At 43.7% G+C, this 10,413-nt stretch overlaps 4 protein-coding genes across 4 annotated transcripts; 1 reads left to right on the top strand and 3 right to left on the bottom strand.

The window, feature by feature from the left end:
* Nucleotides 1-2,630: 2,630 nt before the first annotated feature.
* LOC108093992 (U3 small nucleolar ribonucleoprotein protein IMP3) lies at nucleotides 2,631-3,457 on the bottom strand. The gene is made up of 3 exons (XM_017194403.2): nucleotides 3,245-3,457; nucleotides 2,972-3,183; nucleotides 2,631-2,913 (listed from the first exon to the last, which is right to left on the bottom strand). Exons 1-3 carry the CDS (start codon nucleotides 3,379-3,381, stop codon nucleotides 2,717-2,719), a joined length of 546 nt encoding a protein of 181 aa, XP_017049892.1. The 5' UTR covers nucleotides 3,382-3,457; the 3' UTR covers nucleotides 2,631-2,716.
* Nucleotides 3,458-3,479: 22 nt separating this feature from the next.
* On the top strand, nucleotides 3,480-4,383 carry LOC108093990 (anaphase-promoting complex subunit 10). The gene is made up of 2 exons (XM_017194402.2): nucleotides 3,480-3,696; nucleotides 3,753-4,383. The coding sequence occupies exons 1-2, from the start codon at nucleotides 3,558-3,560 to the stop codon at nucleotides 4,199-4,201; spliced, it is 588 nt and encodes a 195-aa protein (XP_017049891.1). The 5' UTR covers nucleotides 3,480-3,557; the 3' UTR covers nucleotides 4,202-4,383.
* LOC108093989 (ras-GEF domain-containing family member 1B) lies at nucleotides 4,215-7,424 on the bottom strand. The gene is made up of 6 exons (XM_017194401.2): nucleotides 7,241-7,424; nucleotides 6,135-7,068; nucleotides 5,343-6,080; nucleotides 5,142-5,285; nucleotides 4,882-5,087; nucleotides 4,215-4,822 (listed from the first exon to the last, which is right to left on the bottom strand). Exons 2-6 carry the CDS (start codon nucleotides 6,924-6,926, stop codon nucleotides 4,573-4,575), a joined length of 2,130 nt encoding a protein of 709 aa, XP_017049890.1. The 5' UTR covers nucleotides 6,927-7,068; nucleotides 7,241-7,424; the 3' UTR covers nucleotides 4,215-4,572.
* Nucleotides 7,425-7,739: 315 nt separating this feature from the next.
* Nucleotides 7,740-9,507, bottom strand: LOC108094060 (procathepsin L). Its single transcript, XM_017194500.2, has 4 exons — nucleotides 9,450-9,507; nucleotides 9,006-9,254; nucleotides 8,738-8,946; nucleotides 7,740-8,584 (listed from the first exon to the last, which is right to left on the bottom strand). Exons 2-4 carry the CDS (start codon nucleotides 9,246-9,248, stop codon nucleotides 7,879-7,881), a joined length of 1,158 nt encoding a protein of 385 aa, XP_017049989.1. The 5' UTR covers nucleotides 9,249-9,254; nucleotides 9,450-9,507; the 3' UTR covers nucleotides 7,740-7,878.
* Nucleotides 9,508-10,413: the final 906 nt, after the last annotated feature.

The raw sequence follows: 10,413 nt of genomic DNA, 5'->3' as shown, positions 1-10,413 counted from the left end.
CTGAGCAGAGCACACTCGAAAGCCAAATGAATGGAATGGAATTTTGAATGATTGTATTTTGTTTGCAAATTGTGAGCTCCGCTAATCAAGAATGAGGAACAAATGTAGAAAATCCCTTTTATTAATTTGTTTTATATTGTTATGAAGTTATTCATGTGAAATTTTTCATGGCCTTGGGCAGGCGGAAATGAAATCGTGTATGGGCCGCAGCCAAAGTCGACACTAATTTTAATGCCACTAGCTATTTATTTTAACACTAATTAATATTTACTTTTTATGCGTATTTAAAAAGGAATAATACAACTAATATTTAAAGATAACTATATCTATACAACAAGAAAAAGACTTTTGACTGCTGAAACGGAAATCCATTGCTCTTTTAGATTCCTTTTTGCAAAGTCAGATGCACGACGAGCAGTCAGACTCTAAAAACTTCACAAATTGTATTGCACTTCTAACGATTAGAACCATTTCGAATGCATTTGCTTCTTAAGTTGAGGCTGGCTGGAATTGACTTGTGTAACTGCCATCACTTACTTTTAGCTCTGTTGAAAAACACTTTTTAGACCGCTCAACCGTTTGATGCACCTGCCTGCACCTTAAACCCTAACCGCACTCATCCTGTTTTATAAATAAAGCGATCGATCAATCCACGCTGGTATTCTATAATTTATTGTGTACATCCGCTGGCTCTCTTGTTTCCAAAAAATGATATTACTTTAACACGCCGCATTGTATTTTAACGATTGACGTTAGCTAGCGAAGTGAGGGTAAAAACTAATAGATCATAATCCAACTATGAACCGCCATTACAATAGATTCCGAGCAGATCTGTAATTCGGGGGATCAGGTTAAAATAATTACAGTGGCTCGCAGCTTATTTCGTGCAGTTACCTAAAAAAAGTTCAAATCGTTATTCCTGCTAAACTAAAAAAGATAACTGAAAAATTTAAACGCAGTATTTTAATATGGAATATTAACTTATTTATTGAACGAAAGCGATTTTCTTAATCATAAAAACAAAAAAATTATTTAATAAAAACAAAATGTACAGGGTTTTTCGATGCCGCAGCTTATTTCGTGCAGCAGATTCTACTTAACTTATTATTAGTAATTTAACAGATACGGTTTTGTATGTCCATTTTTCTGGTTCAGGACATCTTTGAGATGATTTCCCATGGAGCAAAATAACTTTTTAGTGGTTTCCAGTGGAATTTTTGCCATTCTTCCATAAGAACAGTTTTCAGGTCGTTTTTGTTCGAAATCTTCCTCTTCCTTATAGCGATGTCCAATATTTCCCAAAAATTTTCGATCTCATTTAAATCTGGAGACTGTGCTGGCGTTATAACGACATGTGGGCAGTTCCAGGTAACCCAAGACTTCACAATTCCTGCTGAATGCTTCGGATCGTTGTCCTGGTAAAATCGAAAACGATCGCGTTTGCCCAGTTTTTTAGCAGTTTGCAGTAGGTTATCCTCTAAAATGTTGAGGTACATTGTGGCGTCCTTGATGCCATCCATGAAAATGACTTTGCCCATGCCAGAGGCTGCCTTACAGGCCCAAACCATGGCCTGACCAGCGCCATGTTTGACCGTAGATTTCAGGTGCTTATTTTCAAACTCTGTATTTGGTCACAGGAGCACATACTTTCACTAATTTTGATCTGGGATGACTTCATTTTTGCTGACGAGTCAAAATGTAACATTTTTGGTTCAGATGGACGACAATTTGTGTGGCGGCGACCAAATACAGAGTTTGAAAATAAGCACCTGAAATCTACGGTCAAACATGGCGCTGGTCAGGCCATGGTTTGGGCCTGTAAGGCAGCCTCTGGCATGGGCAAAGTCATTTTCATGGATGGCATCAAGGACGCCACAATGTACCTCAACATTTTAGAGGATAACCTACTGCAAACTGCTAAAAAACTGGGCAAACGCGATCGTTTTCGATTTTACCAGGACAACGATCCGAAGCATTCAGCAGGAATTGTGAAGTCTTGGGTTACCTGGAACTGCCCACATGTCGTTATAACGCCAGCACAGTCTCCAGATTTAAATGAGATCGAAAATTTTTGGGAAATATTGGACATCGCTATAAGGAAGAGGAAGATTTCGAACAAAAACGACCTGAAAACTGTTCTTATGGAAGAATGGCAAAAAATTCCACTGGAAACCACTAAAAAGTTATTTTGCTCCATGGGAAATCATCTCAAAGATGTCCTGAACCAGAAAAATGGACATACAAAACCGTATCTGTTAAATTACTAATAATAAGTTAAGTAGAATCTGCTGCACGAAATAAGCTGCGGCATCGAAAACCCTGTACATTTTGTTTTTATTAAATAATTTTTTTGTTTTTATGATTAAGAAAATCGCTTTCGTTCAATAAATAAGTTAATATTCCATATTAAAATACTGCGTTTAAATTTTTCAGTTATCTTTTTTAGTTTAGCAGGAATAACGATTTGAACTTTTTTTAGGTAACTGCACGAAATAAGCTGCGAGCCACTGTATGTATATGTTCGTGCAAGTCGACGCAGTTGTGCCCTTGGCGCAATTTGGTCCGTAATAATGAATATTAATGAGATCTAAACATTATTATATAAAATGTAATAAAGTTATTGAACATGATTATTTAACAAATTTGCTGTTGGTTTTATTGAATTAAAGTTAAAGTAGTGTTCTTATTCTACAAAAGGAGGTAATGAAAATATAATCTACATCTGGAAATCATCGCGAAGATCATTGTAGCGGAGAACATGCTCTTTGATCTTGGAGCCATCCACCCAAGTGACGAAGTCTTCGAGGTTTCTGGATACTAAGAAGGCGGGATCCTTGATCATTTCTGGACCCACACGGACGTGCCCGTGTTCAATGAGGTCTGTGGCGGCTTTCAGGTGCTCTGACATACGCACTACAACGGGAGAATTTAGGTAAAAGAACACCTTAATACTTCATAAAATAACACCTACGTTTAACCATGATTACTGGCAGGCGGCGCCGGCAGAAGTGACTGGCAGATATTTTGGCCGCCGTTTGCAAAGTTAGCTGATCGTTGGAAACTCCCATGGCGTGCAACTTATTTAGCAGCATGGTAGTGGCCTCCGCCTTGAAGGGCTCTGAGGGTTCCAACTTCGCAATCTTTTCGGCAAGTTCCCGTATCTCCCTGGACAACTTGTTGTACCTAAAAATTGTTTTAAATGTTTTATTTTTGTTGAATTTTTTAGTTCATGATGTTCACTCACTTGGTGTAGTCCTCTCTTTTTTGTATGTGAAAACGTCTAAGAATCTTGTTCTCCTTAGCGCTGTTGTCTACCTTCCAGGTGATAAAGTCTACCTTTTTAAGCAGCTTCTGCTCGTGAAATTTAAGTTTCCGAACCATTTTTGTTTATTTTAAAAAATCTGTTGACTATATCGCACATGGGCCGAGCAGTGTGACCAAAGCATAAAATAGTGGTGAACCGACTAAGCTGACAGCTGATTTGTGCGTCTTTAAGCAGTGCAGCAAGCAGTTTTTATTATTATTAATTTTAGGAAGAGGCTTTATTTTATTTACCAATGGCGGCATCAATGGACTTGGATATCACTGCCAATCCGCTTCCCAGCAATGAAGAAGATCCTTTGGCTGAGGAGCGCCTTGGGTTTGTGCGGGAAGTGGGCGCTCAGGCTGTTTGGAGCCTGTCCTCCTGCAAGCCGGGTAATTTTTGCTGTCCTAATCCTCCACAAAACTTAATGTTAGTCCCTGGTTTGCAGGTTTCGGCGTGGAACGTCTGCGAGATAACATTATGGACACCTACTGGCAGTCAGATGGACAGCTGCCCCACTTGGTCAACATTCAGTTTCATAAGCGCACCAACATAAGCCAAATTTACATATACACGGACTACAAACTGGACGAAAGTTACACTCCATCCAGGATCTCCATCCGTTCCGGTACCAACTTTAACGATTTGCAGGAGCTGCAGGTAATGGACCTCACCGAGCCCACCGGCTGGGTGCAGATACCCATTAAGGATGGGAACGTCAAGTCCATTCGCACCTTCATGCTGCAGATCGCTGTGATCTCTAACCATCAGAACGGGCGGGACACCCACATGCGTCAAATCCGCATCCATGCGCCCGTCGAGGGTAAGCATTATCCTCTGGAGCTGTTCGGGAAGTTTGGAACCGTTGATTTTCAGAAGTTCGCCACAATTCGATAGAAAATACACGGGCTTATTCGAAGTCTTTTATTTTTGTGTATTTTCGGGGGGTATTTAACTGCTAAAATACAACATTTAAAACATTACTTTAGTAATTGTATGCATATTTTTGGTGTTTCTAATTAAATGCCCGTCACTTGTATATATAAATCGGTTGCAAATAAATATATATCGTCGTCTAAGCTTAAGTACAAATTAACAAACACAATGGAAGTGTAAGAATTATTATTGTTACTGTTTTAACGCGATACAAATGCAAAATGTGATTATGGAACGCCAACGAAAGTGTGCGAGGCTTATTGCATTGTTTTTTTATATGCTTTTGTATGTTATGTTGCACTATCCCGAGGATTGTCGTTAATGATTGGTGATTATGTGTTCGGTTTCTTCCCCGCCTTCAAAGTTTTGTAGTGATCCTTTTCCTCGCCGTTTTCAGGCGGTTCGCACTCGTAAGAGGCCTTCATGAGAAGATCCTCCGTTAGCACCTCCGCCTTAAGAAGATAAGATACCACATTCGCCAGCTGCTCATAGGGACACTCCAGTCGTTGCCACTTGCTGAAGTTTCTCAGTTGGGTGCCCAAAAGTAGGCACTTCTCAAAGTTAAGGTTGCCGTTGGCCAATCTGCAAGGGGTTTTGGTAATTTTCTAGTCTTAGTTAACCATTAACAAAATCAAACTCACTTTGTTTGGTGGCTCTCGTTGATGGCATGCAAATCCTTGAGAAACAGCGAAAAGAAGGGAATTATGGCGCGCTCTATTTTGTTCGCCATTTCCCTTTCCGAACGCCAAACAGCTGCCTTCATGGTGGATCGGTAGTTAAGAAAGTTTGAACTGGGGTCCATTTGATGCTCCAAGCCCTCGAACTTAGTCGTCTGCACTTTTGACCACTACAAATATTTGTTGAAAAAATGTTTTCACGTCAAAGTAAAAAAAAAACCCACCGTTTTCTTTAGGCGTGCTATGGCAGTTATGTTTAATGCAGTAAGAATGGCCATCAAGCTGTTAAAGTTGCCTGTGTTGAAACATTCCAGAGCTGTTTCTACCCAGAAGTCAATCATTTGTGCTCTCTGAGACTTTTTGCCCAGCTGGAGGGAAAAATTATTAGTTCATTAGTAAATACATTTTATATCACAATCTCTTACCTTAAGAATTTCCGTGGCAGTGAAGAAGCTCAGGTGGTTAAACCATTGCACATAGCTGTCAATTGTCACCTGGATAGAGCGATTTGAACCCAAGGTGCCAGCCTTGGTTTGAGTCATGCAGGACTTTAGCTCATCCTTTTCTAGCATTTCCACAAACTCTTCAAGGCGTATTTGTGACAGATATGCGTACTCAATGGCATACAGTTGGTGTGCCAACTCAAAGGCACTGCTGCAATTGTTTAGCACATTGTCCGTTTTGTACACATTGGCTGCAAACCGTTTAAGAGACTTAATACTGCTCTGACGTCCCAAGGAGCTGGCAGAAGATTGCTTGATCACCAAATACTGTAATTGACTTCTTCCCTTTTCGGCCCTTAGAGCCAGGGATTGCGGAACGCCTTCCAAAAAAGCAGCCATTCCCTTGACTTCCCGCTTCTTTTCCAGCTTTTGGAGCACTATTTCAAGGCAAAAGTCGCCTGGACAGACTTTGAGCCAGTGGTTAAGCAGACGGAGTAGAATTTCCTCCTTGCCCTGGCACTTGGCAATGATTTTGGAAAGCAGCTCATGAGGTGGAGAAAACAAACGGGCCGATGTGAAAAAGGCAAACTCCACATCCTCCTCATTTCCACTGATTAGCAGGCTGACTAGCGAGTCCAGGCTGCCCTCCTTGGGCATGTCTTTGGCGTAAACTGGCGGTGTTTGGCAATCGGATGGCTCTGTGATCTGCAATTGGGTGTTCTAAAGCAGGAAGGAATTTGTTAATCAGGTATATGGTACAACTTTAGGACCTACCAGGATAGACACCGCATCTGCCTCGTCTGCGGAGCTGGGAATGTCGCAGTACATGGAGTCTGTCAGAGTATCGCGAGGATGCGACCAGGGCGCACTCATGGACACGCTGTGGAAAAGGCCATCATGTCCGGAGTCGCAACTGCTTATATTCGAGCTCTTGTCCCCAATTGTTGTGGATGAAACGGATCCGATGACCTGGTCGGATCCAGTGATGGCCGAGCTGCTGGACATAAGAGATGCATTCGAGAAGGTTTGGTTCAGCTGGCGGCCCAAGGGATCAGCCGGGCGACCGTCCGAGTCCGAGGCCTGCGAGGCGAATGTGGAATTCGAAGTGGTTCGGTATTTGAGGGCATTTTCTGGAGTGGCACGTGCCAGTGCCGTATGTTGTTTGACAGGGTGCCATATTTCCTTCTGGTGAGACTGATGATTAAAGTTCTCCTTTGTCTCCACGGTGCGCTCGTCCAGAATCTGCCCGTTGCGGGAAACCAGCACCTCCTCCGTAGTGGTGAGTGACGATTTAACGGTCAACGAAGTCTCCACCTCGATGGGCTGTTGTGCTAATCCGGCGCGGAACAGCAGCTGGTTAAGGTGCTCCACTGAGGGCATTTGACCGTCCAGCAAAGCAGCCTTGATGGCACTCGCATCGTCCGCCGGCAGGCCATCCAACTTGACGGGCACTCCGTTGACCAGCAGGACCTCCTCCTGCTGCAGCGACGAGGATGTTTCGCAGTCAACAATCTTTACATCCTTGCCGAAAAGGGACTCCACAGCGTTCAGGATGTCTTCGTCCATGGTTAAGGGTGGGTGGTGGGATTCGGAATCTCTGGTGAGTAGGACCTTTCCTGGGATTGCTCTGGGTTGGTTATTGTTGCGTTATGACCACAGGGGGACTCTTTGGATTAGTCGCAATGCACATGCTCTATCGCGTACATTTCTGGAATGGAAGGGTCAAGGGGAAACCTCGATTAGCACACACATTGGGGCACACAGGGGAAAGGTGATGTGATCCGGCGCTTTGGATTCGCGGTTCGCTGGTGTCAACGCCCACTTTCCCAAAAGTGGGCTGGTCTCTTCTGATCAGAACGTCGCGGCCGAAGCGGACACACCTGCAGGAACACGTTTGCGCGTTGGCCTTCCATGGGACGCACTGCCGCCATTCGTCACGGCAATCCCCTCCTGCTTCTCATCAAGTTCCCTCCAGTCACGCAGCGACTAAAATAGTTTAATTCGCCCAATTGATTTAATTTATTTCTATTATTGTTGTTGGAGCTGATGCCGTGTGACCATAGAAATTCCCATTTAAGTGTGACCCTTAAATCCCTTGTTTAGTGTAACCATATAGCAGGAGTCCGATTTTTACCGCGAGGATTCTTATTTGAAATTATTTCCGTTAAATTAAAAATATTCAAAAAAAGTTTAATAATACATATACCCAAGCTTAAATTTAGAGCAGGTAAGGCTGTTCTGGGTTTATATGTAGAAATTAGCAACGGCTTGATACTAGTTTCGATTTGTACCATAAAAAAATACCTGTATTTTAATTATCACTGAAATTAGCACAATGTCAAGCTAAAAATTAATTAAAACATCGTTAATCATGATAACTTGTTTGTTTTTTGCTGCTCGAGTCCGTGAACCGCTTAATTTATTAACAGAAAAGATTTTATTAAATTTTACTTAATAACATTAGCAACATCTCCACGAAAGTTGCTGTCATATTAGTAACATTTCTCTGACATTAATCTTAAACCACAGGATAGGAGCACTCGTCGGCGATGAAACAGTAGTTCTTTCCGCGCGGCAGGCGGAAATATCCCTTCTCGCCCCAGGTGTCGTCCCACGAATTCTTGATGATCCAGTAATCCTGTCCGTTCTCCGATCCGTAACCCACGACCAGAACAGAGTGGTTCGGCTCGTCCTTGTTGCACTCATCGTCGTTGTAGATGCCGCCGGCGTAGTTCTTCAACGTCTCCAGGCCATTCAGAGAGCAGGCCAAAGGGCCCAAGGTGGCCACCACCTTCTTCATTTGCTCCTCATCCTTGGGCGGAATGGCGGCGAATCCCTTAAGGACGGCTCCCGACTGGCTGCCATCGTAGCTGCACGTGCCCTTGTTGTCGATGTAGGGATAGCCTCCAGCCTGGGAGACGCCCTTCTGCACTTCATCGATGAAGCAGAAGGCGGCCTCCTGGAAACCACCGTCGCAGCCATTCAGGCCAAAGTCCTCAACTGGGCCACAATCGACCAGATTCTGCTCGGAGAGAACTGGCAAGCTGCCTGTCTTGCGGAAGGTGTGACCTTCGATGGCTCCCGTGGTGGCGAAGGCCCAGCAGGATCCACAAGTGCCCTGGAACTTAACAGGAGTGACACCTCCGTGCTCGCGCCAGTCAAAGGAATCCGGAACGGGCTGATCGGGCAGGCTGACCTCCTTCAAACTGGCGGCAGCACGGGCTCTGGAACGAAAAAAAAGTAAGTTGCATAACAATTAAAAATGGCAACTTTACAACCCTTTAATCTTATTTATAAAATTTGAAATCAAGTACCATTATCGATTTCCTCTATCGAGTAAATCTAATAAAGAAAGGATTCAAAAAGAAGGAACTTACTTAGCAGCGGGGTCCCTCTTCAGACCGGTCAACTGCTTCAGGAACTCGGCGTGGGTCAAGTCGGCGAAGGCATTCACGGCCTGCTTGAAGGTGGCGACTCCTTGGGCGAAGGCGGCGTTTCCAGCCTCCACCAAGTTCTTGGTGGATGCGAAGGCACCCTCGTGCAGAGCCTGATCGGCGGCGTTGAGGTAGGTCTTTCCGGATTGCGCCTGTAAACGGGTTGTTATTGTAATCCGAAACCTGCGGTAACCAATCCTTCAAAGCTCACCAGGAAGTCACCAAAGTTCTGGACGTTCGACAGAAGTGGCACCTTGGGCACACTACTGGCAAAGTTGCTGGCAGCATTCTGAAGAGTGCCTGCTGCGTTTTGAATAGCTCCAGCGAAGCGATTGTTGCCAAGCCCGCCTCCGAGTCCTCCTCCGAATGCTCCTCCGAATCCACCTCCTCCGCCGAACAATCCCTGGCCAGAAACGGCAGCCACCAGAAGCGGAAGAACAAACAGAAGCTTCATTCTGATCTGGGAAAGAATCGATTGCTTAATGGCTTAGACAAAGCGGTTGCAACTGGTTTCCCGGGATTAACGTAGGCAATCAAATAATTATTCTTGATTGCCGCTGATGCTTATCAACCGATGCACTTGAGTACTATATATATCTACGTGCCGGTTTTCGATCGGATCATCGCTAGTTTTTACTTCCCAATAGACACTAACCTTACGCGCTCGGACAGTCCACACAAATGTTTTTGGCTCGATCGGCGGACGGAGCTTATATAGCTATTAGAGTAGTGGCTTTCGGGCTACAAACTGGCCAACCTCGCCCCCACCCGATCCAATCAGATCCATAAATCCCAAGTCCAGTGGCTCGGAATTATACGGAGATCGAAACGAAACGCGTTGATTATATGTGCCATAACTGTTTTGTTGTGTGCGAACTGCTAATATTCACCGGAGTGGTTTGGGAACTCGTCTTGCTTCATTAGCGCTCTGTAAGAAGGCACTGAATATGGGAATATAGCAGAATACTGAAACCGATTTTAAGTAAATCTAGTTTGGGGCAGATGAGCCAATAATAACACGATCATAAATCCTGATTATTTGGATCTTTGTCAGCAGTGATTACGCATTTCGGCGTTTCTATCTCGGTGCACTGCAATGTTGTCGCGTGGATTCTCGTTTTCAATTAGCACTTTTAATCCCTTTTCGAGTCACTCAGTGATAACGTATCATTTTGTTCAGGAAAAACCGGAACCCACTCGAAACCCGTTCATAACGTTCATAAATTCGAGTAAGTTAAGTAACACGGCAGGGGCAAAATTAAACTTAAAGGCAAACACGCTTAAGTTCCGTTTCCACTTAATCAAAGCGACGTTAAAACAGGATCTTTATCAATCAGATCGGATCGATCATGAATCAAGAACTCGACCAACCTTTCATTTGTGATGGACTTAGGCCAATTTGTTTCGAGGCTGCCCTTTAGAGCCCACTAATTTGCATCTGCGTCGTGACTAATCAAATGTGGCGTAATGCCTACCCCATTAATTGATTAGAACCCCAACAAACTATTCTTTGCATGCATATTAATATTAATTTACATACTAACATTTTAATCGCACCCAATCAACACTTTTTGTGGCCAAATTAGGAATATATAATCAAAAAACAGTAGCTGTCTTCT

This window comes from Drosophila ficusphila, unplaced genomic scaffold, assembly GCF_018152265.1.
Source record: "Drosophila ficusphila isolate 14025-0441.05 unplaced genomic scaffold, ASM1815226v1 contig_414, whole genome shotgun sequence".
Lineage (NCBI taxonomy): Eukaryota > Metazoa > Arthropoda > Insecta > Diptera > Drosophilidae > Drosophila > Drosophila ficusphila.
Note: the sequence above shows the minus strand (reverse complement) of the source record. Positions and strands in the feature narration are given on the sequence as shown.

What these genes read in the sequence shown, in the direction of transcription:
- LOC108093992 (XM_017194403.2), bottom strand. Translation starts at nt 3,381, where the DNA reads ATGGTTCGGAAACTTAAATTTCACGAGCAGAAGCTGCTTAAAAAGGTA. An exon ending in AAAAGAGAGGACTACACCAA is followed by an intron (nt 3,184 to 3,244) that starts GTGAGTGAACAT and finishes AACAATTTTTAG; the next exon opens with GTACAACAAGTTGTCCAGGG. An exon ending in GCCAGTAATCATGGTTAAAC is followed by an intron (nt 2,914 to 2,971) that starts GTAGGTGTTATT and finishes CTCCCGTTGTAG; the next exon opens with TGCGTATGTCAGAGCACCTG.
- LOC108093990 (XM_017194402.2), top strand. Translation starts at nt 3,558, where the DNA reads ATGGCGGCATCAATGGACTTGGATATCACTGCCAATCCGCTTCCCAGC. An exon ending in CCTGTCCTCCTGCAAGCCGG is followed by an intron (nt 3,697 to 3,752) that starts GTAATTTTTGCT and finishes CCTGGTTTGCAG; the next exon opens with GTTTCGGCGTGGAACGTCTG.
- LOC108093989 (XM_017194401.2), bottom strand. Translation starts at nt 6,926, where the DNA reads ATGGACGAAGACATCCTGAACGCTGTGGAGTCCCTTTTCGGCAAGGAT. An exon ending in TAGCACGCCTAAAGAAAACG is followed by an intron (nt 5,088 to 5,141) that starts GTGGGTTTTTTT and finishes AAATATTTGTAG; the next exon opens with TGGTCAAAAGTGCAGACGAC. An exon ending in AACGAGAGCCACCAAACAAA is followed by an intron (nt 4,823 to 4,881) that starts GTGAGTTTGATT and finishes AACCCCTTGCAG; the next exon opens with ATTGGCCAACGGCAACCTTA.
- LOC108094060 (XM_017194500.2), bottom strand. Translation starts at nt 9,248, where the DNA reads ATGAAGCTTCTGTTTGTTCTTCCGCTTCTGGTGGCTGCCGTTTCTGGC. An exon ending in AGAACTTTGGTGACTTCCTG is followed by an intron (nt 8,947 to 9,005) that starts GTGAGCTTTGAA and finishes ACCCGTTTACAG; the next exon opens with GCGCAATCCGGAAAGACCTA. An exon ending in AAGAGGGACCCCGCTGCTAA is followed by an intron (nt 8,585 to 8,737) that starts GTAAGTTCCTTC and finishes TTTTCGTTCCAG; the next exon opens with AGCCCGTGCTGCCGCCAGTT.